This window comes from Oncorhynchus keta, chromosome 4, assembly GCF_023373465.1.
Source record: "Oncorhynchus keta strain PuntledgeMale-10-30-2019 chromosome 4, Oket_V2, whole genome shotgun sequence".
NCBI classification, from domain to species: Eukaryota; Metazoa; Chordata; class Actinopteri; order Salmoniformes; family Salmonidae; genus Oncorhynchus; species Oncorhynchus keta.
This window is the reverse complement of record NC_068424.1, coordinates 52,264,073-52,289,392: the sequence shown is the minus strand read 5'-3', so window position 1 is coordinate 52,289,392 and position 25,320 is coordinate 52,264,073. Positions and strand designations below refer to the sequence as shown.

The 25,320-nt window shown below is 40.6% G+C and overlaps 1 protein-coding gene and 1 long non-coding RNA gene across 3 annotated transcripts; both read right to left on the bottom strand.

Moving 5' to 3' along the window:
- Positions 1-200: 200 nt before the first annotated feature.
- On the bottom strand, positions 201-14,194 carry LOC118383854 (uncharacterized). The gene is made up of 4 exons (XR_004825744.2): positions 14,108-14,194; positions 9,107-9,217; positions 7,067-7,139; positions 201-876 (listed from the first exon to the last, which is right to left on the bottom strand). It is a non-coding gene; the product is annotated as an uncharacterized LOC118383854 (long non-coding RNA).
- A 257-nt stretch (positions 14,195-14,451) lies between these two features.
- Positions 14,452-22,688, bottom strand: LOC118384029 (stonustoxin subunit beta-like). 2 transcript variants are annotated; one of them, XM_052509648.1, is made up of 3 exons: positions 22,506-22,688; positions 15,410-15,456; positions 14,452-15,328 (listed from the first exon to the last, which is right to left on the bottom strand). In XM_052509648.1, the coding sequence occupies exons 1-3, from the start codon at positions 22,655-22,657 to the stop codon at positions 14,778-14,780; spliced, it is 750 nt and encodes a 249-aa protein (XP_052365608.1). In that variant the 5' UTR covers positions 22,658-22,688; the 3' UTR covers positions 14,452-14,777. The 2 variants fall into 2 exon arrangements, with proteins under 2 accessions (XP_052365608.1, XP_052365606.1); XM_052509646.1 differs by having other exon boundaries at positions 15,410-15,459; positions 22,506-22,686.
- Between the last annotated feature and the right edge of the window lie 2,632 nt (positions 22,689-25,320).

Genomic DNA, 25,320 nt, shown 5'->3' with positions numbered 1-25,320 from the left:
ACAGCATGAGGAAGATTGTACATTCAACTTTCCTGCCAGTTCTTGACTACGGTGACACCGTTTATCGGAATGCAGTAGCCACTAACTACTCTTAAACCTTTGGATGCCGTCTACCATAACTCCCTTCACTTGTCACAGGTGATAGTTTTAATAAGCATCCCTGCATCCTGTATCAAAAGCAGGAGGGTTGTCCATCTGGAAATTGCCAAATGGGCTAGACCATTTTTGGTAGGTGGGCTGGTCAAAATTGACACACACAAAAATATATAATTTTTTACATAAAATAAAACAATGAAAATGGTGACATAGCCGGCGACCCGTGGGCCTGATAAAATTATATATTTTTTATTTCTGCGCAATTTCTTTGTTATACTTATCTATAATGATCCTTTGGCTAATAGGAAGTCAACGGCCACAGTCATCAGTTAGACAGCCAAGATCATGGATCGTACATTTTTTAAAAGGGTGCCTATAAATGTATGAAGAGCACATTCTACATTGTCACCTCAATCAAAACTTCATATGTTTGGACAGCTAAAACCATAATTTGGTCAAACAGTTAAGTGCATTATCCTCATGATTCCTGTAATGAAAGTGTCTGCCTTGTGGACATAAAAGATTGTAAAGACTATCAGAGAACCCTTACTTTTCTCCAGTGTGTCAGCGAGCTCCTGTTGGTCCATCCATGTTCCTCAGAATTTGCAGTGTGATCTTCAGAGCCCCCTCTCTGGCACTGCTGTCCTGCCTCACTTCTTTGGCATCCACTAATTCTTCATCCTCCTAATTCTCAATGCATTCTGGAAGATCTGGACTCAAAATGTTCTTGAATCTCTTCAGTTCTCTCTTCACAAAAGTGATGATGTTGTCTTCAAGCGACTGAAACAGACAATAATTGTTTTATTATAACCAACACTAAGGGTGATATTTTCCCTATGCAAAACAAAACAGTCAGAAAAGTTGCCCAAAATTGCTAGAATGACTAAATAGAAAAGAGAAGACAATAACTGTTTTAAATATTGGGGCAATCCATTTGAATTTGTTAAAAAATATATAATTGTGATGTTTTGGATCTCCCTCAACTGAAATCCATAGAAAGGTCCTTTGGGGAAGGATGTTAGGCATATGTTTGAAATCAGCATCCAAAATTACCCAAAATAATTATCAAGACAAAATTCAAAGGACAATGCTTTTGTCTTTAACCAAATCTCTATGTTATAGAAGTGTCCAGATTATTTTTACATTTTTTAAATGAACCATGAACAAACCCACTGGGCATAAACTGGCTATATCAACATTGTTTCAACGTAATTTGTTGATGTATTGTGACGTGAAATCCATGTTCAAAATACATCTGATTTTTTTCAAAGTAATCAACCTGTTTTGAGAGTTATGTCATCATGGTAACCAATTTTTAACATAGACTAACGTAAAATATGGTGAATTTGTACCATTGGAACAACATCAGATCTTCAACGTAATATTCACTATAAGAAAAAAACTCAAGGCTGGGCAGCACCTCCTACTGGAGAGTTGATCTATCTACAGCTATTCCTTCGGTCTCCCATCCAGGGTTTTGAACCAAGCCCCTTTGATATTTGTCACTGACTATAATCAATGTTCTATCCTGGGAATGATTGTTGAAAAATCTTTACTTAATAGATTCACTGTTGGTATCGAAGTCATTCCTAAGGGTAGGTTCAACAGAGCAAATTAAATGTAAACATACGTTAGCAATTATATATCAGTAAAACTGTACCTATCAATAAATACATGTTTAAACAATACACACAATCCAGAAAATTAAGAAATATCAGCACAAGCAATGTCAGAGACCAGAATATAAATATATACTTTATACATATAATGTATATAAATATATATACATATAATGGTGTGTAAAGACAGTGCAGTGCCCTGCTGAATTATTGGAACCGTAGTTAAATATGAACAAAAAAGGCTGTTGTTTATCAGCTTGATATTACACTCAAAATATCATATGAACCTAAACTTTAATTGAGTTAAAGGATTTTATCCAAAAACATGCATGTCGCCTCCCGGGTGGCGCAGTGGTCTAAGGCTGTGCCACCAGAGATTCTGGGTTCGAGCCCAGGCTCTGTCGCAGCCGGCCGTGACCGGGAGGTCCATGGGGCGACGCACAATTGGCTCAGCGTCGTCCGGGTTAGGGAGGGTTTGGCCGGCAGGGATATCCTTGTCTCATCGCACACTAGCGACTCCTGTGGCGGGCCGGGTGCAGTGCACGCTGACCAGGTCGCCAGGTGTACAGTGTATCCTCTGACACATTGGTGTGGCTGCCTTCAGGGTTGAATGTGCGTTGTGTCAAGAAGCAGTGCGGCTAAGTTGTGTTTTGTTTTGGAGGACGCATGACTCTCAACCTTCGCCTCTCCCGATTCCGTACGGGAGTTGCAGCGATGAGACAACTGTAACTACTACCAATTGGATACCAAGAAAAGAACATGCATATCACAATTATTGGCACCTCTGCCTTTAGTACTTTGTGCACCCTCCCTTTGCCAAGATAAAAGCTCTGAGTCGTCTCCTGTTTGATGAGGTGGGAGAATCCATAGGAAGGGATTTGAGACCATTCCTCCATACAGAAACTCTCCAGATCCTTCAGAGTCCTTGTTCCTCACTTGTGAACTCTTCAGCTCAACACACAGGTTTTCAATGGGGTTTAGGTCATGGTCCTGGGATGGACATTGCAAAAGCTTGATTCTATGGCAGTGAACAATTTTAAGTGTAGATTTGGAGGTATTGCTTTGGTACTTTGTCCTGCTGGAAGATCCAACAACGACCCAGTTTTAGCCTCCTTGTAGAGGCAGACTGGTTTTGGCCTAAACTCTCCTGGTTATTGATGGAGTTCATGATGCAATCTATCCTAACAAAGTTAGGTTCCCAAGGCCTTTGGAAGTAAAACAGCTCCACAACATCACAGATCCACCACCATACTTCACAGTGGGGATAAGGTTATTTTCAGCATGACCATGGGTCTTTTTACACCATACCCACCTATTGTTCTTTTGCTAAAAAGCTATATTTTAGTCCCATCAGACCATAGTAACTGGTTCCAATCCAAGTTCCAATGACATTTAGCAAACTCCAGGTGCTTACATTTGTGGTTTGGTGACGGCAGAGTCTTTCTTATGGCTACCCTTCCAAATGACATGTTGGCATGGAGTTGGCGTCTAATTGTAGTTTTGGAGACTTGGTGACCCCAAGATGTAACCAACTTCTGCAATCCTCCAACTATGATCCTTTGAGATTCTTTTGCCACTTGAACCATCTGTGCGTGGGGGGGAAAAACACTTGCCTCCTCTTCCAGGCAGGTTCTTCACAGCTCCAGTTGTTTACAATTTGTTAATAATTGCCCTAATAGTGGAGATGGGTAGTTACAGGCATGTAGCTATCTTTCTATAGCCATTGCCTGATTTGTGAAGGTCAACAACATTTTGTGTCTTCATTTGTGTGTTCTCTGACCTTTCCCATTTTGATGGAGGATTAAGGGACTTTAGCCTGTGTGTCACCTCATAATTCCACAGTGAAACAGGAAGTCTTTATAATCCGTGATTCTCTGGAGTCCCATATGTCTCGTGTCTGAGTACTGTCGTTTTGCCTCTTTGATGTCCTTACGGAGGTCGTAGCTGTTTGCACACTTCCAGTCACCTTGCGATGGTTAAATTAGGTGGTTCCAACTATCAGATTTGCATGAATACTGCCATCTATCCACAGTTTTTGTTTTGGATAAGTTCTAATCGTCACAGTGGGAATAACATCCTCTATCTACTTCTTGATGAACCCAGCCACTGAGTCAGTATCTACATCGATACTATTCTCAGAGGTGACCCAGAACATTAAAATGTGATTAAAACAATCTTGAAGCATCCTGTTTAAGTTTCTGCCTATAGGTGGGGAGGATCAGAATGAAGGTATGATCTGATTTGCCAAAGGGAGGGCGAGGGAGGGCCTTGTAGCCGTCCCAGAAGAGAGAGAAGCAATGATCCAGGGTCTGTGTTGCGAGTATAGCACAGGAGGTGTGTTGATAGAATTTCAGTAGTGTTTTCCTCGGATTTCCTTTATTAACACTATTGTTTAAATTCTGCCCAGGATTTAACTAAAAATAGATGATACATATAGGCCTAGGGTTTCAAGCTTTTGTTTATTCCAAATGGAATCTACAAGTTAATAATAAATATGTCGGATTCACATCTCCATCTCAACCAAAGAATAGGATTAAATCAAATCAAACTGTATTTATTTATTTTAAAGTTTGATTTGGTTTGACTTAGTCCTGTTCTTCAACTTAGAGTTTTGGTTGAAATGGAGATATGAATTCAATATATACATTATTAATTTGTAGACAAACTGGATTGAAAGCAAGACTCAGTGGCACAGATGGAGCTATTCAAGCAGAAGTAACAGCTCCTTCAAATGTTGATATGTGATTTTGTTGACAACCAAACACAATATCACTTTTGCAACACAGTAAATTGTCTATTAACTTTTTCACAAGTTATCAAATGATATGTTGGATTCACGTCTCAATCTCAACCAAAACTGAAAGTTAAACAGATAAAAGAAAAGGATTAAGCCAGTGGACATTTTATTGTGAATCCAACATATCAATTGTTAATTTGTAGAAAAACTGGATTTAAAGCTATACACAGTGCCACAGGTGGAACTGTCCAAGCAGTAGATACATCTACTTTAAATGTTGATATTTGGTTGCGTGGTCAACCAAACACAATTCAATATAACTTTTGTAAGGCAATATAGAGCTTAATGTTAAGGATATCTTACAAACTAATGTAACAGTATTTATTCAACCTTAAAATTAGTAGCACATCCATGGACAAATTGAGGTTACTGTAACAACGAATGTCTTCTTATGTAATCATAGAAAGGGTGCGTGTTCAGGGTCGCAGGTCTGTGGAAATCTTCACAATCGCTACAATAATCTGCACAGAATTTCAAACAGCAATGTTCTTTAATGTAATCTGACCAGCAATCCAGGTCATTTGGTTGTGCTATTAGATGAAGCGCAGTGATAATACATTAAGCTGTTGTATAAATAGACAAAATATCTGACGTATTCCTATTTGAACTTCGTTGGGCTTTTAAATGGTTGAAAGTGCAGTGATCACACATTTAGGTGAAAACTAAACTAAAAAACAGACATACATTTTCCATTGGAATTTGGTTGAGCTTTTAGGTGGTTGAAAGAACTGGGAATTCAACAAACTTTTGGCTGTCTTTTTGAGTGGAAAATAGGTTGGAATCTCATCGATCAACATATGTAGCAAATATTTACAAATTCTCCATTTGGAAATGGCATGGTTTGCCCAGTGGGAAGGCTACAAAAACAGTCAAAATCATCCTTTTAGAAACGGCAAACTCTCCGTATGTACGATCTTAATTTGATCACCCTGTAACACATCCGGCTGTGATTGGGAGTCCCATAGGGTGGCGCACAATTGGCCCAGCATTGTCCAAGCTTGGCCGGGGTAGGCCGTCATTGTAAATGAGAATTTGTTCTTAACTGACTTGCCTAGTTAAATACACATTTAAAAAAATATGTTAAACCCTAATTTTGACGTCATAGGAATTTAAAATGACAACATCTGTTCCATTTTTTAAAGTCGTCTCCCTCCGTCCTCGACCTTTTCTAAATAAGTCAATTTTTAATTTACACACTGACGTTGTTTGCATTTCGATATCATAGAGTTTGTGTTATAAGCAGATTTACGTGGACATGTCATTTTTTTACCCCTGCCTTCACCCGACAGTTGTCTGCCATCTGGCAATGGCACATCGAAACCTAAACTATATCGAAAACAAATTTCACACATAGGCCTATAATAGTAGAGACAAAGCCTAAAGACAATGTTACATTAACAATAGCCTGATGTTTGACAATATTATCAATTGTCCTGTGAATGAAGAGACTAATGAACAGTGCAGCATGTGTAATTGCATAGAATGGAACAGAGTTTACCAAAAAGCGACTGTTTCCAGTCATCCTATAGAGGTTCATTAAGCTCACAATTTTTGATTTATATAACCTGGTGGTGGTCCAAACAGAGGATCCACTTCGGGAAAGTTGTATTCCTGGTCGTAATGTTGGTAAGTTGACGTTGCTCTTATATCCAATATTTCTTCCTGGCTGTATGTGATAAGACTTAAGATTTCCTGGGGTAACAGTGTAAGAAATAATACATAAAAAAACGAAATGCTGCATAGTTTCCTAAGAACGAAAAGTGAGGCGACCATCTCTGTCGGCGACATGATCTCATGGTGAGACTTGCCAGAGACTTGCATTGAGAGACTTACATCGAACTACTTCCCATAGACGGATCGAGTGGTTTCAACAGAGAGACGACAGAGAAAGACATCTACGTGTAAATATATGTAGCATTTCTAATGCGAATGAGCAGTTGTTAGGGTGCTAAATATTCCTATTTACAGTAAGCATCGTTTCCAAATGTACGTACGATAAGTCTTTGTCTCTCTCGCTCTTTATCTTTCCCCACACCTTTCCATTGTGTAACAAGCCATCATATCGGGTTAGTCCACTAGGGACTGTTTTCATTGCATTATTTCAATATCCTATGTGTGTGTGTTTATGTATTTCTGTGTGATTATTTCGTTAGTTAGTAAATAAACTTGTTTTTAACTTGTTTTTGAACTAGACTCATCTAGATTAGATTCAGGTTAGGGTATGTGCAGATTCATGAAGTCAGCGACATTCAGAATGAGATTGATATGAGAAAATGATTATTTGATGACTGGTATGAAATCAATATGTTCTTGCATTAATTCGGGAATAGGTAACTCAATGAATAAACTCTTCCTGTGGTGCCCCAAATTCCTAATGAGTTCATTGTCACATGATTCATTTAATAGAGTAATAATTAAATGTAGTAGATAATTATTTGATGAATAGCATTCATTACATTAATGATAGTCACGACAACTCCCAACCAAGATTTAATATCAGAGATGACAGGAGTTGGAACCACCACAGTATGTGCAAAGAAAGAAGCCAACTCACCTTAAATATGAAGGACAGATCTGTTTGACTCTGATAACTGGGAATCTCTGACTTTAATCTCTCCTGTTGGTATCTGGAAGAAAAACATTACGTTCATTTTGACAAACTATGCCGGACACAAAGAGCATGATACGTGCCAAAGAATTTCAATGAAACTAGGCGCAGGGAGATTGGAGTAAATTGAGCCAAAGGGGTAAGTTGGGCCACCCTTGTTTAAAGGAAACCACACACAAAATGAATAATTTCACCAAATACAGTAAGCTCCAAAAGTATTGGGACAGTGAGGATTTGTCGTTGTTGTTTTGGCTCTGTCCTCCAGCGCTTGGGATTTGAAATGATACAAAGACTATGAGGTTAATGTCCAGGCTGTCATCTTTAATTTGAGAGTGTATTCATCCATATATGGTGAACCATTTTAAAATTACAGCACTTTTTGTACACAGTCCCACCATTTTAGGGGACCAAAATATTATATGAGTGTTAAAATAGTCCTGAATTAACCTTGGATATTGACGAGTGAGAAAGTTATAGATGCACAAATATCACACCACACATGCCACCCTCTCACCATTACAGTAACTTTCTCACTCATCATTATTCATGATTCATTAAGCATTATCCGTAATCCTGGTATCATCCACATTAATGTAGAAGTACTTAGAAAACATATTCTTATTTACAATCAAATTGACTCCAAAATGACACAGTACATTATTTACCATTCATTTCTATTGGGTGGAAATAATCTCAAACACAACCAAAACAAACAGCAAAAGCATCCAACAAGCTTGTATTCACAAAACACAGAGTCAAATGAATGTATTGTGTTAGAGGTTTCATAATGCTTGTATCCAAACCAGGGTTTCCCGAACTAGGGGTGGCAAGAGAAAATGTGTGGCTGGTTCATAGAACCGGGGTTACGTCAGTAACCTCTGGTTGCCGCTAGATGATGTTGTGATAAACTATAATCCATACTTTCAACCGTACTGATGGTCTGAAAGGCATAGAGTAAAGTAGAACAGGTTAAAGGGGCTTGTACTCTGCTCACGCCAGCAAAGACTTAGACACTTCCAGTGTCGTAGCATGTAAAAACCCTACTGTTTTCTCGACGCCCTAGTAAATCTCCTGGGCAAGTCCACGCCAGAAAGGCCCAAAAATGGATCTGCCAATTCTTACATATAAACTTCATTGGGAGGAAGGATGTTTGATATGCTTTTGACATTTTTATCACAAACCATTTTAGGCCCTTTTTAGACCTATAACATGCCTCCTGTAAGACCCAATGATCCGTGAGCCGTACTTGATGGTCAACATCTTGGTATCATTAACCTCCCTATTATGTGCTCTAAAATATGAAGTATGCCTACATTCTGAAATACAAAAATTCACATGAATTTATTCATTAAACAAAGTACCCATTTTGAGTTTGTTAATTTTTAGAGATCCTTCTACGACAAGTACATCACATTTCCAGAGTGGGTGCGCTGCTACTACTCAATTTTATGAGCACCACCAACACAGTGAATGGGAAAAGGAATTAAAATGTAACTCACTGGTGATTTGCTGAGGGGGATTGGTTAATCAGTTGTAGAAAGATCAAACCAATAGATTGTGAGTGTATGGTACACTGACCAATGGAGTTTGTAAACACCAAAATAACATAATATGATAGGTTACATGAGTTACGTGGAACTGACCAATTGTTTTTAATTTCCAGACCAATTGATTGTGTGTGTCATGCATATATGCTTCTAATGGTTAAAAAAAACTATAGAGAATATTACAACCTGACATTGTAAACAGACAGACACAAAAAATAAATAAGAGAGAGTAACTTTCGAGAGGAAATAGTTGATAATTACTTCCTAATTCATACAATTAGCATAATATCAACAGTAACAATTTGTTCAGATAAAAAGTATCCAAGTTGTGTGCTTTGTGATTCTATAGACAGAGAGGAGTCATAAATCATTTCCAAAGTTTAGATGTGGGGTTGGGAAAGATGGAGGGTGGATTATAGGAGCTGTCAGACATTCTTACCTTTGAGCAATTGGGAAGTCTCTAAATTGTAATGGAAAATCCATAGAATGATCACTCTGCATGGACGTACAGCTGGGTACAGGTGAGTCTGTCCTCTCCTGGTGGATTGGGCTTCAACACACAGATATAACAGTTACTAAGAATATTTAGTTATTTCTAAACAAGTTTGGAACACTACATGCTTGATAAAAAGGGGGAAATGTTACCCTGGTTCTGTCTATTTTCCCTTTCAATTTATTTTGATATTTTGAAAGGGGTTATAGGGAGAGATACAGCATAACAGTCATAGGTGGGGTGAGATTTGATCCCTTACCACTTGTGTTAGGGAGACCGTGAAACTACTGCTGCGCCACACTCATATCTAATCCGCCTGGCGACACCACATTACTGATAATCTCTGAGATTAAATATAATTTCCCAGTCAATCTGTCAATCCTGACTGCCTGGTATGGCAACTGCTCAGCCTCCGACCGCAAGGCGCTACAGAGGGTAGTGCGTACGGTCCAGTACATCACTGGGGCCAAGCTTCCTGCCATCTATACCTCTATACCTGGCTGTGTCAGAGGAAGGCCCTAAAAATTGTCAAACACGCCAGCCACCCTAGTCATAGACTGTTCTCTCTACTACCGCACGGCAAGCGGTACCGGAGGGCCAAGTCTAGGTCCAAGAGGCTTCTAAACAGCTTCTACCCCCAAGCTATAAGACTCTTACACATCTAATCAAATTTCTACCCAGGCCCTCAGACCATTTGCCCCCCTCCCCTCACCCTCTCTTTTATTCCCCTGCTACTCTCTGTTATTATCTAAGCGTAGTCACTTTAATAACTACATGTACACTACCGGTAAAAAGTTTTAGGACACCAACTCATTCAAGGTTCTTTCTTAATTTTGACTATGTTCTACATTGTAGAATAATAGTGAAGACATCAAAACTATGAAATAGTACATATGGAATCATGTAGTAACCAAAAAAGTGTTAAACAAAGCTAAATATATTATATATTTGAGATTCTTCAAATAGCCACCCTTTGCCTTGATGTCAGCTTTGCACACTCTTAGCATTCTCTCAACCAGCTTCAACTGGAATGCTTTCAAACATTCTTGAAGGAGTTCCCACATATGCTTAGCACTTGTTGGTTGCTTTTCCTTCACTCTGTGGTCCAACTCATCCCAAACCATCTCAATTTGGTTGAGGTCAGGAGATTGTGGAGGCCAGGTCATCTGATGCAGCACTCCATCACTCTCCTTCTTGGTAAATAGCCCTTACACTGCCTGGAGGTGTTTTGGATCATTGTCCTGTTGAAAAACAAATGATGGGCTTGCTCCTACCTATCTCTCTGATTTGGTCCTGCCGTACATACCTACACGTACGCTACGGTCACAAGACGCAGGCCTCCTAATTGTCCCTAGAATTTCTAAGCAAACAGCTGGAGGCAGGGCTTTCTCCTATAGAGCTCCATTTTTATGGAACGGTCTGCCTACCCATGTCAGAGAAGCAAACTCGGTCTCAACCTTTAAGTCTTTACTGAAGACTCATCTCTTCAGTGGGTCATATGATTGAGTGTAGTCTGGCCCAGGAGTGGGAAGGTGAACGGAAAGGCTCTGGAGCAACGAACCGCCCTTGCTGTCTCTGCCTGGCCGGTTCCCCTCTTTCCACTGGGATTCTCTGCCTCTAACCCTATTACAGGGGCTGAGTCACTGGCTTACTGGGGGCTCTCTCATGCCGTCCCTGCAGGGGGTGCGTCACCTGAGTGGGTTGATTCACTGTTGTGGTCATCCTGTCTGGGTTGGTGCCCCCCACTTGGGCTGTGCCGTGGCGGAGATCTTTGTGGGCTATACTCAGCCTTGTCTCAGGATGGTAAGTTGGTGGTTGAAGATATCCCTCTAGTGGTGTGGGGGCTGTGCTTTGGCAAAGTGGGTGGGGTTATATCCTTCCTGTTTGGCCCTGTCCGGGGTGTCCTCGGATGGGGCCACAGTGTCTCCTGTCCCCTCCTGTCTCAGCCTCCAGTATTTATGCTGCGGTAGTTTGTGTCGGGGGCTAGGGTCAGTTTGTTATATCTGGAGTACTTCTCCTGTCTTATTCGGTGTCCTGTGTGAATCTAAGTGTGCGTTCTCTAATTCTCTCCTTCTTTCTTTCTCTCTCTCGGAGGACCTGAGACCTAGGACCATGCCCCAGGACTACCTGACATGACGACTCCTTGCTGTCCCCAGTCCACCTGGCCATGCTGCTGCTCCAGTTTCAACTGAACTGAGCCCTAGGACCATGCCCCAGGACTACCTGACATGATGACTCCTTGCTGTCCCCAGTCCACCTGGCCATGCTGCTGCTCCAGTTTCAACTGAACTGAGCCCTAGGACCATGCCCCAGGACTACCTGACATGATGACTCCTTGCTGTCCCCAGTCCACCTGGCCATGCTGCTGCTCCAGTTTCAACTGTTCTGCCTTGTTATTATTCGACCATGCTGGTCATTTATGAACATTTGAACATCTTGGCCATGTTCTGTTATAATCTCCACCCGGCACAGCCAGAAGAGGACTGGCCACCCCACATAGCCTGGTTCCTCTCTAGGTTTCTTCCTAGGTTTTGGCCTTTCTAGGGAGTTTTTCCTAGCCACCGTGCTTCTACACCTGCATTGCTTGCTGTTTGGGGTTTTAGGCTGGGTTTCTGTACAGCACTTTGAGATATCAGCTGATGTACGAAGGGCTATATAAATAAATTTGATTTGATAGTACCACTAAGCCCAAACCAGATGGGATGGCGTATCACTGCGGAATGCTGTGGTAACCATGCTGGTTAGGTGTGCCTTGAATTCTAAATAAATCACAGACAGTGTCACCAGCAAAACACCCCCACACCATCACACCTCCTCCTCCATGCTTTACGGTGGGAAATACACATGCGGATATCATCCATTTACCCACACAAAGACATGGCGGTTGGAAATAAAAGTCTCCAATTTGGACTCCAGACCAAACGATACATTTCCATCGGTCTAATGTCCATTGCTCATGTTTCTTGGCCAAAGCAAGTCTCTTCTTATTATTGGTGTCCATCAGTAGTGTTTTTTGTAGCAATTAGACTGTGAAGATCTGATTCACACAGTCTCCTCTGAACAGTTGATGTTGAGATGTGTCTGTTACTTGAGCTCTGTGAAGCATTTATTTGGGCTGCAATTTCTTAGGCTGTTAATTCTAATGAACGTATCCTCTGCAGCAGAGGTAACTTTGGGTCTTCCATTCCTGTGGTGGTCCTCATGAGAGCCAGTTTCATCATAGCACTTGATGTTTTTTGTGACTGCACTTGAAGAAACGTTCAAAGTTCTTGAAATTTTCCCTTTAAACTGACCTTCATGTAAAGTAATGATGAACTGTTATTTCTCATTGCTTATTTGAGCTGTTATTGCCATAATATGGACTTGGTCTTAGACCAAATAAGGCTATTTTCTGTATACCACCCCTACCATGTCACAACACAACTGAAGGAAAGAAGGAAAGAAATTCTAACAAATTAACTTTTAAGAAGGCACACCTGTTAATTGAAATGCATTCCAGGTGACTACCTCATGAAGCTGGTTGAGATACTGCCAAGAGTGTGCACGTCTGTCATCAAGGCAAAGGGTGGCTATTTGAAGAATCTCAAATGTAAAAAATATTTTGATTTGTTTAACACTTTTTTGGTTACTACATGATTCCATGTGTTATTTCATAGGTTTGATGTCTTCATTATTATTATACAATGTATAAAATAGTACAAAATGAAGAAAAAACCTTGAATGGGTAGGTGTTCTAAAACTTTTGACTGATAGTGTACATATTACTTCAATTACCTCGACTAAACCAGTTCCCCCACACATTGACTCTGTACCAGTACCCTCTATATGTAGTCTCGCTGCTGTTATTTTACTGCTGCTCTTTAACTACTTGCTACTTCTATTTCTTATTCTTATTTGTATTTTTTTTAAACAAGCATTATTGGTTAGGGGCTCGTAAGTAAGCATTTCACTGTATGGTCTACAACTGTTGTATTTGGCGCATGTGACTAATAAAATTAGATTTGTTCAAATTTGATTTGATCAGTTCACAGTCGTCTTGACACTTTCCTATGTGCAGCGCAGGTCAGGAATATTTTTGTCTCCTTTTCGTATCCAAAAAATGTAACATGTGCGTAGGGTGACTGGAGCTGATGCTATGATGAATCATTTTTCATATTTCCCCCCTTCCAGGTACACATTCATAATAATATATATTTTTAAATGGCAATATGTTACAGACGTGTGTGTGTGCCATGTACACGTTTTTGGGTGTTTTGTGTTATAGAATATTGAAATTGTATAGAAATGCAGTAGTTGAGCTTATTTTTTATTTGTGAGAATTACAAAACATCTTGGGATGATTATAGGAGCTGACAGACATTCTTACCTTTGAGCAAATGGGATGTCTCTAAATCTTAATGGTAAATCCAACTAGTCTTTTAGGGTTACCAAGTCTCTTAATCTACCATTAGACGCCATCTCTGAAATAGCCGAATCCACTGAATTTGAAGGGATGACCACATACTTTTGTATATCTAGTGTATAATGTGTTGCAACAGTGCTAGGGTGAAATTGGTATCTCAAAGCAGAAAGACAATCATTTGAGATCAAAAGATCATTCAAGTTTGGAATTGGTAATCAATTTTGGAATTGGTTTTATGAGGTAGCGATAGGATTGTTTTAATGCCACAAAAATGAGGATATTGATCCCATCAGAAGGGGGGATTCAGGTGGATTTAGAAAGGTGAAATGTAGTGTAATTGAGACATCTCAGTGTAACTAATACGGGGATCTTTGTAAAATGTCCTACCCGAAGGTTACCAACTCTATCCTCCTACACCTTCATGTAAAATACATATGGTTTTATTTTCCTAGGCAAGTCAGTTTAGAACAAATTCTTATTTACAATGATGGCCTGGGAACAGTGGGTTAACTGCCTTCTTCAGGGGCAGAACAACAGATTTTTACCTTGTGCTGTGTTTCTTCCACTCTGTCCTCTGAACTGTCCATCTTGTTCCTCTGATAGGTGTAGAAGAGTGGCTGTTTTTCCAATGCACTAAACAATTCTCTAATGTGACGTACATCACTGCTCCTAGCATTCTTTGGTTGAACTTGTTTAACCTGTTCAGCAAGTCTGTCTGTACATATTAGAGTCGGGCGAGGTCACAACCCTTGTTTACTGGCTGCCTTTACTAGTTGGGGCGGTAAAGTTGAGCTCTGCTTGGCAGAGTTGGAAACTGCACTAGTGGTTCACAGTTTATACTTTGAGGACGGAACGTAGAAAATGAGACAGTTGATACCAAATGTTGTAGCGATGCTTTTTATTTACCACCAGTTAGGATTCCATAGCATACAACATTTTCAATATGTTTTCATTCATCATGCCATCAGAAATATAAAGGAAATTGCTCACTTGACATTTTCTATCACTGTAAAGATAAATGTATACATCTGATTCATCTACAAGAGCCTCACATGGAAGTCAAGGGCATTCCTCACCCATATAAACTCTGAGTTACCCTTAATAAGTGTATGCCAGAGCCTGTCTTTGTGTCTGTGTTGTATTCTGCCTGTAACCCCACTTGTTAAAAAAAGAGAAGCATTTATACATGCTGATGGTCCTAACAACATCTGGTATTCAGCACTCCCCAGCAGTTGTCTTGCACAGGGAAACTGAAGACCCACGATACCACGTCCTAAACCCTGGGTAGAGGGGCTCGGTGAATGTCTTGTGGAAAGTGTGTAGGTGGGTCAGTGTGTCAGAGGAGACACTGTAGAAGGACAGAGTGCCGGCAGGCCAGTCCAGAAACACTCCTACTCTGTGAGAGCGAGAGGAGGGTGCAGGTACAGTAATGTTCTCCTTGTTGTGCCTGGCGTTGAAGTAGTCATCATAACAACTGAGACTCCAGGACATGTCATTATGTCCAATTCCACACTCGTACCCTAATCCTCTCCTGCAGAGTCCTTTATATGTCACTCCTATACGAATCTCTTGCCCAGTCCACTCTACCTCCCAGTAACAGCGCCCAGACAGGCCCTCTCTACACAGCACTTGTGACCATTTTTCAAATCTCTCTGGGTGATCGGAATACAACTGTTCCTCTTCCGCTCGTCTCACTTTTCTGTTCCCCTCAAACAGAATGAGCTTTCTGTGAGCTGTGTTTGGGTCCAGTGTGAGTTCACAGGCATCTAATGAAGTAGAACAAGACCAGTTAACATTATTATGACAGGTAGCCATTTAGCACCCCAAATCTCGCAATCAAGACTTACATTTCTTCAGTGTTGACTGTAACCCGCACTCTGCACCATGGTCCACACTGCTGGAAAAGTGGCATTATTTACATTTACATTTAAGTCATTTAGCAGACGCTCTTATCCAGAGCGACTTACAAATTGGTGCATTCACCTTATGACATCCAGTGGAACAGCCACTTTACAATAGTGCATCTAAATCTTTTAGGGGGGAGAAGGATTACTTATCCTATCCTATGTATTCCTTAAAGAGGTGGGGTTTAAGGAGTAGGATTAGCACTGCTAGGGTTGCAAATGACCCCAACCATGCCTGCTTGTCTTCATTTAAGGAGCCACATTCACTTTATATATGTTCAAATTCTATTTTGCACTATATAATGAGTGTAAAAAATGATATTGTTTGCTTATTTGAAGAATATTCATTTGCATTTTATTTGACAGGGTCTTATAGCATCCCCATGTGAAGTGTAACCAACTGCTCTTAATTTAAAACAAAACGTTATTTAGCTAGTTGAAAACATGCTCTATGGTAGATGCATTGCTAAATATAACGAAGAACTGTTTGAATGAAACAAAAACACCCTAGGTAAGTTTCAAAAATAAAAAAAGCTTGAACTTGTTTTAAAAAATCCTTCATACTGTAGAAACCACATGACTTCTTGTCATTCCTTTTGTATGGTGTCATGTTTCATATCATGTAGGCCTATGGTGTTGGCATTTCATGATCAGGACATTCCTGATCATGTCAGCTAACTCTTTACTTAAGACATAAGACATACACCTAAAAATGCATTATGATGTGGTCACTATGCCTTAAGACTTGTCATAAGTATCTATAAAGTTCTTATAATGTGTAAGTATTGTAGCAACCCTCGTAAATGTATTGGCCCTGTTTTTATGGACGTTCCATTATGTTGTTGTTGGCCATGCAATTGAGAGGGTTACTCAAGTATCAAGGGTGCAGCCTGACTGTCAGCCTGTTATCTGCCAACTGCAGGAATGGCAGGAATGTTTCTGTGTTCTTATGTTTGGTGGAGCTAGTTCAGTTTTATTGCAATGCATTGCTATTGTTCTCTCTCTTATGTCTTACGAGTTTGAGATGCTGTGCTGTTGACTCTTACATTAAAAAGAGCTGTTTTTTGGGGGTGTGGACTACAGTCAAACATTACACTGTGCATAACTAATAAACTGTTTAATTTGAGAATTCTACAAGAGGTTCTGGACCTTCTTTCACTCATGCATTTATGACTTAGTACTGTCATTACAGTTATGCTGAATCAAGGGCAGGCTATTATCAGTTATTTTGAACTGGTAAAATAATTGCCACACCGAAAGACATGAGTTGACTCAACCTCCAAAGAAAATGACTGAAACGGCCTTAACTGCAGGATTCAGAGATATGGCATTGTCACGTTCTGACCTTTATTTCCTGTGTTTTGTATTTAGTTAGTATGGTCAGGGCGTGAGTTGGGTGGGCAGACTATGTTTGTTTTTCTAGGTTTTTGGGAATTTCTATGTTTCGGCCTAGTATGGTTCTCAATCAGAGGCAGGTGTCATTGGTTGTCTCTGATTGAGAATCATACTTAGGTAGCCTGGGTTTCACTGTGTGTTGGTGGGTGATTGTTCCTGTCTCTGTCTTTGCACCAGATAGGACTGTTTTGAGTTTTCACATTTGTTTTTTGTAGTCAGTTGTTCATGTGTACCTTAACGTATTAAAAAGAACCATGGACAATTACCACGCCGCGTATTGGTCCTCTGATCCGTTTCGCCTCTCCTCTTCGGAAGAAGAGGAGGAAATTCATTACAGGCATGTCTTGCTCTTTTATGCCAGTGGAAAAATGTCTCCACTTTGTGGTGGCAAAGGTTTAATAGTCTTATCTTATTCTCCCCATTCCTTCGATCAAATTGATATATGATTCCCTCTCTAAAAAAGTAGCTTCACATCTTTATGTGTTGTTGTATGGGATATATGCAATAGAATGTTCGCAGGCTGCTCAAGGAATGTTGAGACAAGTTGAAATGTTCACATGCCCATTGAAAATGACTGTATTGGGCCTCCCAAGTGGAGCAGCGGTCTAAGGCATCATAACTAGACCTGGGTTCAATCCCAGGCTGTATCACAACCAGCCGTGATCGGGAGTCCCATAGGGTGGAGCACAATTGGCCCAGCACTGTTCGGGTTAGGGGAGGGTTTGGCCGGGTGGGCTTTACTTGCTCACTGTGCTCTAGCAACTCCCTGTGGTGGGCTAGGCACCTGCAGGCTGACCTGATTGTCAGTTGAACAGTGTTTCCTCTGACACATTGGTGTGGCTGGCTTCTGGGTTAAGTGGGTGGGTGTTAAAAAGTGCAGTTTGGCGGGTCATGTTTTGTAGGAAGCACGACTCAACCTTCGCCTCCTGACTTGTTGGGGAGTTGCAGCAATGAGACAAAATCAAAATTTAGGAGAAAAGGGGATAAAATACAACATACATTTTTTAAAATGACTGTATCAAACAACAATGGAATATTCTATTGGGTGGATCGTATCTTAAAAAACATGATATTTGGTTAATTTTGGCCATTAGATGAAATTATTTACCTAGACTGTCTTATCATTGAAACAACAATGTTAGAAATAACTAAATTATTGGCACCCTTGATAAAGGTCAGCAAACCGGACTGTAAAATATATAATACAAATACTAAGCTACATAGTATGCATCAATGGGGTGAAGGGCGGCAGGTAGCCTAGTGTTAAGAGCATTGGGCCAGTAACTTAAAGGTTGCTAGATTGAATCTGCGAGCTGACAAGGTAAAAATCTGTTGTTCTGCCCCTGAACAAGGCATTTAACCCACTGTTCCTAGGCCATCATTGTAAATAAGAATTTGTTCTTAACTGACTTACCTGGTTAAATAAAAGTAAAATAAAAAAGGGGGTGGGGATCAGCCCATCCTGTCACTGAGTAGCTTACAAGAAACCACCCTCTCTGTATCCCTATAACTACAGACTAGTAGATCAAGTTTCTTTGCGATGTGGTCACGCCAGTTGAACAGAATGATCCACATCCCCTTGGAAACCAAACACCTATTGACGAGACCTATCCTACTCAGACAGAAGCAATCATCTCAGAGGTGATCCTGTGGAATGCACTGTTTGCTCATTCAAGACTAACTGACTGAGTTCACAATCCATCCTGGCAGGGATCAGAGGAAGAATTCACTGCCTGGGAGAGCTCTAATAGACTTTACTTTCCTGGACTGAGAACTGAGAGAGAAGTGGTTATAGCTCCTTCGGCTGTGAGCTACTATGGCTTGCTGGCCTATGCACTATTGTCGAGAGAGACAACCAAAATCTTTTTCCTGTGTCCATCCCAGCTCCATCCCATCCTAACAGAATCATGGTCATAATTACCTATGAGGACACTGAGATCCGGACCTTAGTAATTTAAAAAAAAAATGTGTTGTTGTATATTTGTAGTATTTTTATTTTTATACACTGAACAAAAATATGAACGCGACATGTAAAGTGCTGGTCCCATGTTTCATGAGCCTAAATAAAATATCCCAGAAACATTCCATACTCTCAAAAAGCATATTTCTCAAAAAATGTTGTGCACAAATTTGTTCACATCCCTGTTAGTGAGGTTTTTATCCTTTGTCAAGATAATCCATCCACCTGACAGGTGTGACATATCAAGAAACTGATTAAGCAGCATGATCATTACACAGGTGCGCCTTGTGCTGGGGACAATAAAAGGCCACTCTTAAATGGTCAGTTTTGTCAAGCAACACAATGCCACAGATGTCTCAAGTTTTGACGGTGCATGCAGATGGCATGCTGACCAAAAACAGTTGAATGAATAGTGGTTTTGGTACACTTCTGGAACAATGATGCTAATATTTTACAAGTAATATATATATTGCAAACCTGTCTAAATTGGTTGTGTTCTCTGCGTGACTAAACTCAGCAAAAAAAGAAGCGTCCCTTTTTCAGGACCCTGTCTTTCACAGATAATTCATAAAAATCCAAATAACTTCACAGATCTTCATTGTAAAGGGTTTAAACACTATTTCCCATGCTTGTTCAATGAACCATAAACAATTAATGAACATGCGCCTGTGGAACTGTCATTAAGAGACTAACTGCTAACATATGGTAGGCAATTAAAGTCACAGTTATGAAAACGTAGGACACTTAAGAGGCCTTGAGACTGATTCTGAAAAACACCAAAAGAAAGACGCCCAGGGTCCCTGCTCATCTGTGTGAACGTGCCTTAGGCATGCTGCAAGGAGGCATGAGGACTGCAGATGTGGCCAGGGCAATGAATTGCAATGTCCGTACTGTGAGAAGCTTAGGACAGCGCTACAGGGAGACAGGACGCACAGCTGATCACCCTCGCAGTGGCAGACAATGTGTAACAACACCTGCACAGGATCGGTACATCTGAACATCACACCTGCGGGACAGGTACAGGATGGCAACAACAACTGCCCGAGTTACACCAGAAACGCACAAACCTTCCATCAGTGCTCAGACTGTCCGCAATACCCTGAGAGAGGCTGGACTGAGGGCATGTAGGCCTGTTGTAAGGCAGGTCCTCACCAGACATCACCGACAACAACGTCGCCTATGGGCACAAACCCATTGTCGAAGGACCAGACAGAACTGGCAAAAAGTGCTCTTCACTGACGAGTCGCGGTTTTGTCTCACCATGGGTTATGGTCGGATTCTAATTTATCGTCGAAGGAATTAGCGTTACACCGAGGCCTGTACTCTGGGGCGGGATCGATTTGGAGGTGGAGGGTCCGTCATGGTCTAGGGTGGTGTGTCACAGCATCATCGGACTGAGCTTGTTGTCATTGCAGGCAATCTCAACGCTGTGCGTTACAGGGAAGACATCCTCCTCCCTCATGTGGTACCCTTCTTGCAGGCTCATCCTGACATGACCCTCCAGCATGACAATACCACCAGCCATACTGCTCGTTCTGTGTGTGATTTCCTGCAAGACAGGAATGTCAGTGTTCTGCCATGGCCAGCGAAGATCCCGGATCTCAATCCAATTGAGCACGTCTGGGACCTGTTGAATCGGAGGTTGAGGGCTAGAGCCATTCCCCTCAGAAATGTCCGGGAACTTGCAGGTGCCTTGGTGGAAGAGTGGGGTAACATCTCAGCAATAACTGGTGAATCTGGTGCAGTCCATGGGAGGAGATACACTGCAGTACTTAATGCAGCTGGTGGCCACACCAGATACTGAATGTTACTTTTGATTTTGACACCCCCTTTGTTCAGGGACACATTCCATTTCTGTTAGTCACATGTCTGTGGAACTTGTTCAGTTTATGTCTCAGTTGTCGAATCTTGTTATGTTCATACAAATATTTACACATGTTAAGTTTGCTGAAAATAAACGCAGTTGACAGTGAGAGGACCTTTCTTTTTTTTGCTGAGTTCATGATACTTCTTTAGTTATCACTAGGAATATTCCACCTATTATTGAAAGAGTTGTGGCCTTGTCAGCCCAATCTAATTTAAACCAATGGAACTGGTTGGCGGCCATATTGGAGAATACAATTTGTGTACCCTATGGTTAAATCAATAATAGTAATGCATTATTGTTTAGACTTCCCTAGTTTTATGAAAGTTTGGTGGACTCATTATGAAAGCATTTTATAAAATTACCTTTACCTCTGGGTGTAATGCATTCCTATGGGATTTCATATAGGGAGCAATGTAGTGGCTCATTTCATGTCACATTTTATAATATGTAGCTCAGTTGGTCGAGCATTGCAGGGTTGTGGGGTTTGCAGGGTTTGATTGCCACGGGGAACGAGTACGAAAATGAATGCACTCACTATTGTAAGTCGCTCTGGATAAGTGTCTGCTAAAATGTAAATAATGTTTACACAATTTATAGAATATTGCATATCTATTTTAATCAATAGACATCAGTGAATGCTCCTCAAACATGTCATTGTTTTAATGTAATACATTTGAAACTACTTCAAATGTATTACATTTTACCACTATTCCGGTAATATTTAGCGAAATAGATATAACTGACGTCCCGTCATTTTGTGTTTTCCCCATTGTAACACAAATTTTATTCCATTATTGGTCTTATTACACCAATTATTTATTCAGTTATGGCCATGCAAAATCAATGCAGTTCCTCCACATTGAAGTTAATGGATGCTAGGAATAAATATAGACAGAATCTATGATGACTCTGTATACTGTAGCAACAAACAAACAGAAACTTCCCCAATGGGTTTCCTAATTCTGTGTGAAATTTGGTGTAGGTATCATCTGAGATAATAGAGCACATCCTAATACTCACCATTCTGGCTCGATGTTCACCAAAACGCATACATGTATGGCCTTTGACCCCCCCACCCCCCAAGGTGGGCCCATAGAGATGCCATTACCATTCAAATGGTTTCATACCTTCATTTGTGTTAGATTATGAAGTTAATAACATATCAAATTACCTTAGGTTTGAGAAGATTGTTTCCCTGATAATACTACATTTAATTTCATACCCTCAATCCTATTGGCCCAGCTAACAGCATAGGGGTCATAACATATAACGCAGTGATAAGCACATTTAGCTACCTTCAATACGTGGATATCATACCAAAATATAACGCACAGACATGGACCCTAATGACAATCATCATTAGACTTTGCCAGCACAAAGTGGAGAAATATGTGAAATTTAGACTAAGGACTATATGGAGTGTGGTGCCGTCTGTAGATTATGAAGTGTGTTGCTGTTATAATTCTGTCATGTTTCACTTTACGTTGGCTTTGAGTTATCCTGTTTTAACCCCCTTATCCTAAACCTCAACTCTAACCTTAACAACTCAGAATAACCTTGATGGTTAAATTTAGGCATTATTTCAGATATGTTGGTTCAATTTAGGGATTAGGGTTAAGTTCAGGCATTAATTGTGAGTGGTTAAGGTTAGGGTTGAGGTTTAGGATAGGGTTTGAAACAGGAAAACTCAAATTACAAAACAAGTGCCTAGCCACACACACACACACACACACACACACACACACACACACACACACACACACACACACACACACACACACACACACACACACACACAATCTCTCTCTCTCTCTTACTTGTGCAGTCTTTCGCCCTCTCTGTCCTCTTCTAAACTCTCCATATTCTTCCTCTTATGAGTGTGGAACACTGATAAAAATGTGACTGTACGGAACAAATCTTTTATCAATGTGACATACTCTGCCTCTATCACCAAGTTGAACTTGTTCATCCAGTTTACATGACAATGATGGCTTACTGCAAACTGTGTATGAGTAACTACCTCTGTTGTTTCAAATCAAATCCAATTTTATTTGTCACACACGCCAAATACAACAGGTGTAGAACTTGCCGTGAAATGCTTACTTACAAGCCCTTAACCAACAATGCAGTTCAAGAAATAGAGTTAACAGTATAAAAACAAGGCGGGCTTCCTCTGATGTCAGGAAGCTTGGCTCCAATGATGTACTGGGCCGTACGCACTACCTTCTATAAATGCTATTATTTATCCTGATACCAGTCACTTTCTCCTAATCCTTGCCTACATCTCCAGTTGAAGTCGGAAGTTTACATACACGTAGGTTGGAGTCATTCAAACTCATTTTTCAACCACTCCACAAATTTCTTGTTAACAAACTATAGTTTTCTACTTTGTGCATGACACAAGTCATTTTTCCAACAATTGTTAACAGACAGATTATTTCACTTTTAATTCATTGTATCACAATTCCAGTGGGTCAGAAGTTTACATACACTAAGTTGACTGTGCCTTTAAACAGCTTGGACAATTCCAGAAAATTATGTCATGGCTTTAGAAGCTTCTGATAAGATAATTGACGTAATTTAAGTCAATTGGAGGTGTACCTGTGGATGTATTTCAAGGCCTACCTTCAAACTCAGTGCCTCTTTGCTTGACATCATGGTAAAATCTAAAGAAATCAGCCAAGACCTCATTAAAAAAAGTGTACACCTCGACAAGTCTGGTACATCCTTGGGAGCAATTTCCAAACGGCTCAAGGTACCATGTTCATCTGTACAAACAATAGTATGCAAGTATAAACAGCACGGGACCACGCAGCCGTCATACCGCTCAGGAAGGAGACGTGTTCTGTCTCCTAGAGATGAACATACTTTGGTGCGAAAAGTGCAAATCAATCCCAGAACAACAGCAAAGGACCGTGTGAAGATGCTGGAGGAAACAGATACAAAAGTATCTATATACACAGTAAAACAAGTCCTATATCAACATAACCTGAAAGGCCGCTCAGCAAGGAAGAACCACTGCTCCAAAACCGCCATAAAAAAAGCCAGACTACGGTTTGCAACTGCACATGGAGACAAAGACAATACTTTTTGGAGAAATGTCCTCTGGTCTGATGAAACAAAAATAGAACTGTTTGGCCATAATGCCCATTGTTATGTTTTGAGGAAAAAGAGTGAGGCTTTCAAGCCGAAGAACACCATCCCAACCGTGAAGCACAGCATCATGTTGTGGGGGTGCTTTGCTGCAGGAGGGACTGGTGCACTTCACAAAATAGATGGCATCATGAGGGAGGAAAATTATGTGGATATACTGAAGCAACAACTCATTACATCAGTCATGAAGTTAAAGCTTGGTTGCAAATGGGTCTTCCAAATGGACAATGACCCCAAGCATTCTTCCAAAGTTGTGGCAAAATGGCTTAAGAACAACAAAGTCAAGGTATCAGAGTGGCCATAACAAAGCCCTGACCTCAATCTCATAGGAAATTTGTGGACAGAACTGAAAAATGTGTGCGAGCAAGGAGGCCTACAAACCTGACTCAGTTACACCAGCTCTGTCAGGAGGAATGGGCCTAAATTCACCCAACTTATTGTGATAAGCTTGTGGAAGGCTACCCGGAATGTTTGACCCAAGTTAAACAATTTAAAGGCAATGCTACCAAATACTTATTGAGTGTATGTAAACCTCTGACCCACTGGGAATGTGATGAAAGAAATAAAAGCTGAAATAAATGATTCTCTCTACTATTATTCTGACATTTCACATTCTTAAAATAAAGTGGTGATCCTAACTGACCTAAGACAGGGTATTTTTACTAGGATTAAATGTCAGGAATTGTGAAAAACTGAGTTTAAATGTATTTGGCTAAGGTGTATGTAAATTCCCGACTTCAACTGCAGTATTTTTCCACACTTAGTGATATCACCATTCCTCCAGTATTCAGTATAGACCAGCATAAGTGACACTCTGTGCACTGGAGGTGCTCCTATCAAATTACACTTCACAGGGTAAAACTTTGAGCGACAAATGCATTAACGGTAATCTGTAATTGAAAAGGAATATGAGAAGCGGATTTGACTGCACACATTGGTGCGGCAAAATTATTTTAGAACCCAGACCCCGTGTACGAGAACCTATTCTAATCCAACTCTGGCGAACCCCATTCCCGAACCTACCATTGTCACATCCCAAGTATTATCTCCATACCACGGCAGGTAGCCTAGTGGTTAGAGCATTTGGCCAGTAACTGAAAGGTTGCTAGATGAAATCCCCAAGCTGACAAGGTAGAAATCTGTCATTCTGCCCCTGAACAAGGCAGTTAACCCATTGTTCCTAGGCTGTCATTGTAAATAAGATTTTTTCTTAACTGATTTGTCTAGTTAAATAAAGGTGAAATAAAAAATTGTCACATGAGATCCCTTCACTTGACGAGGTCCCAGTAAGACAAAGCTATAGGCGTCCCCCTCTCAAAATGTTAAACAACTAGGTTATCCGGGAGAGTAGTAAGCCCTATGCCTCGTCAATCATCATATTGAAAAAGAAAAACATTTACCTGCACCTGAACTCGAAAACTAGGAAGAATGCATACTGCTTACCCCACATCGAGGAATTCCTTGATGCCCTCACAGGTG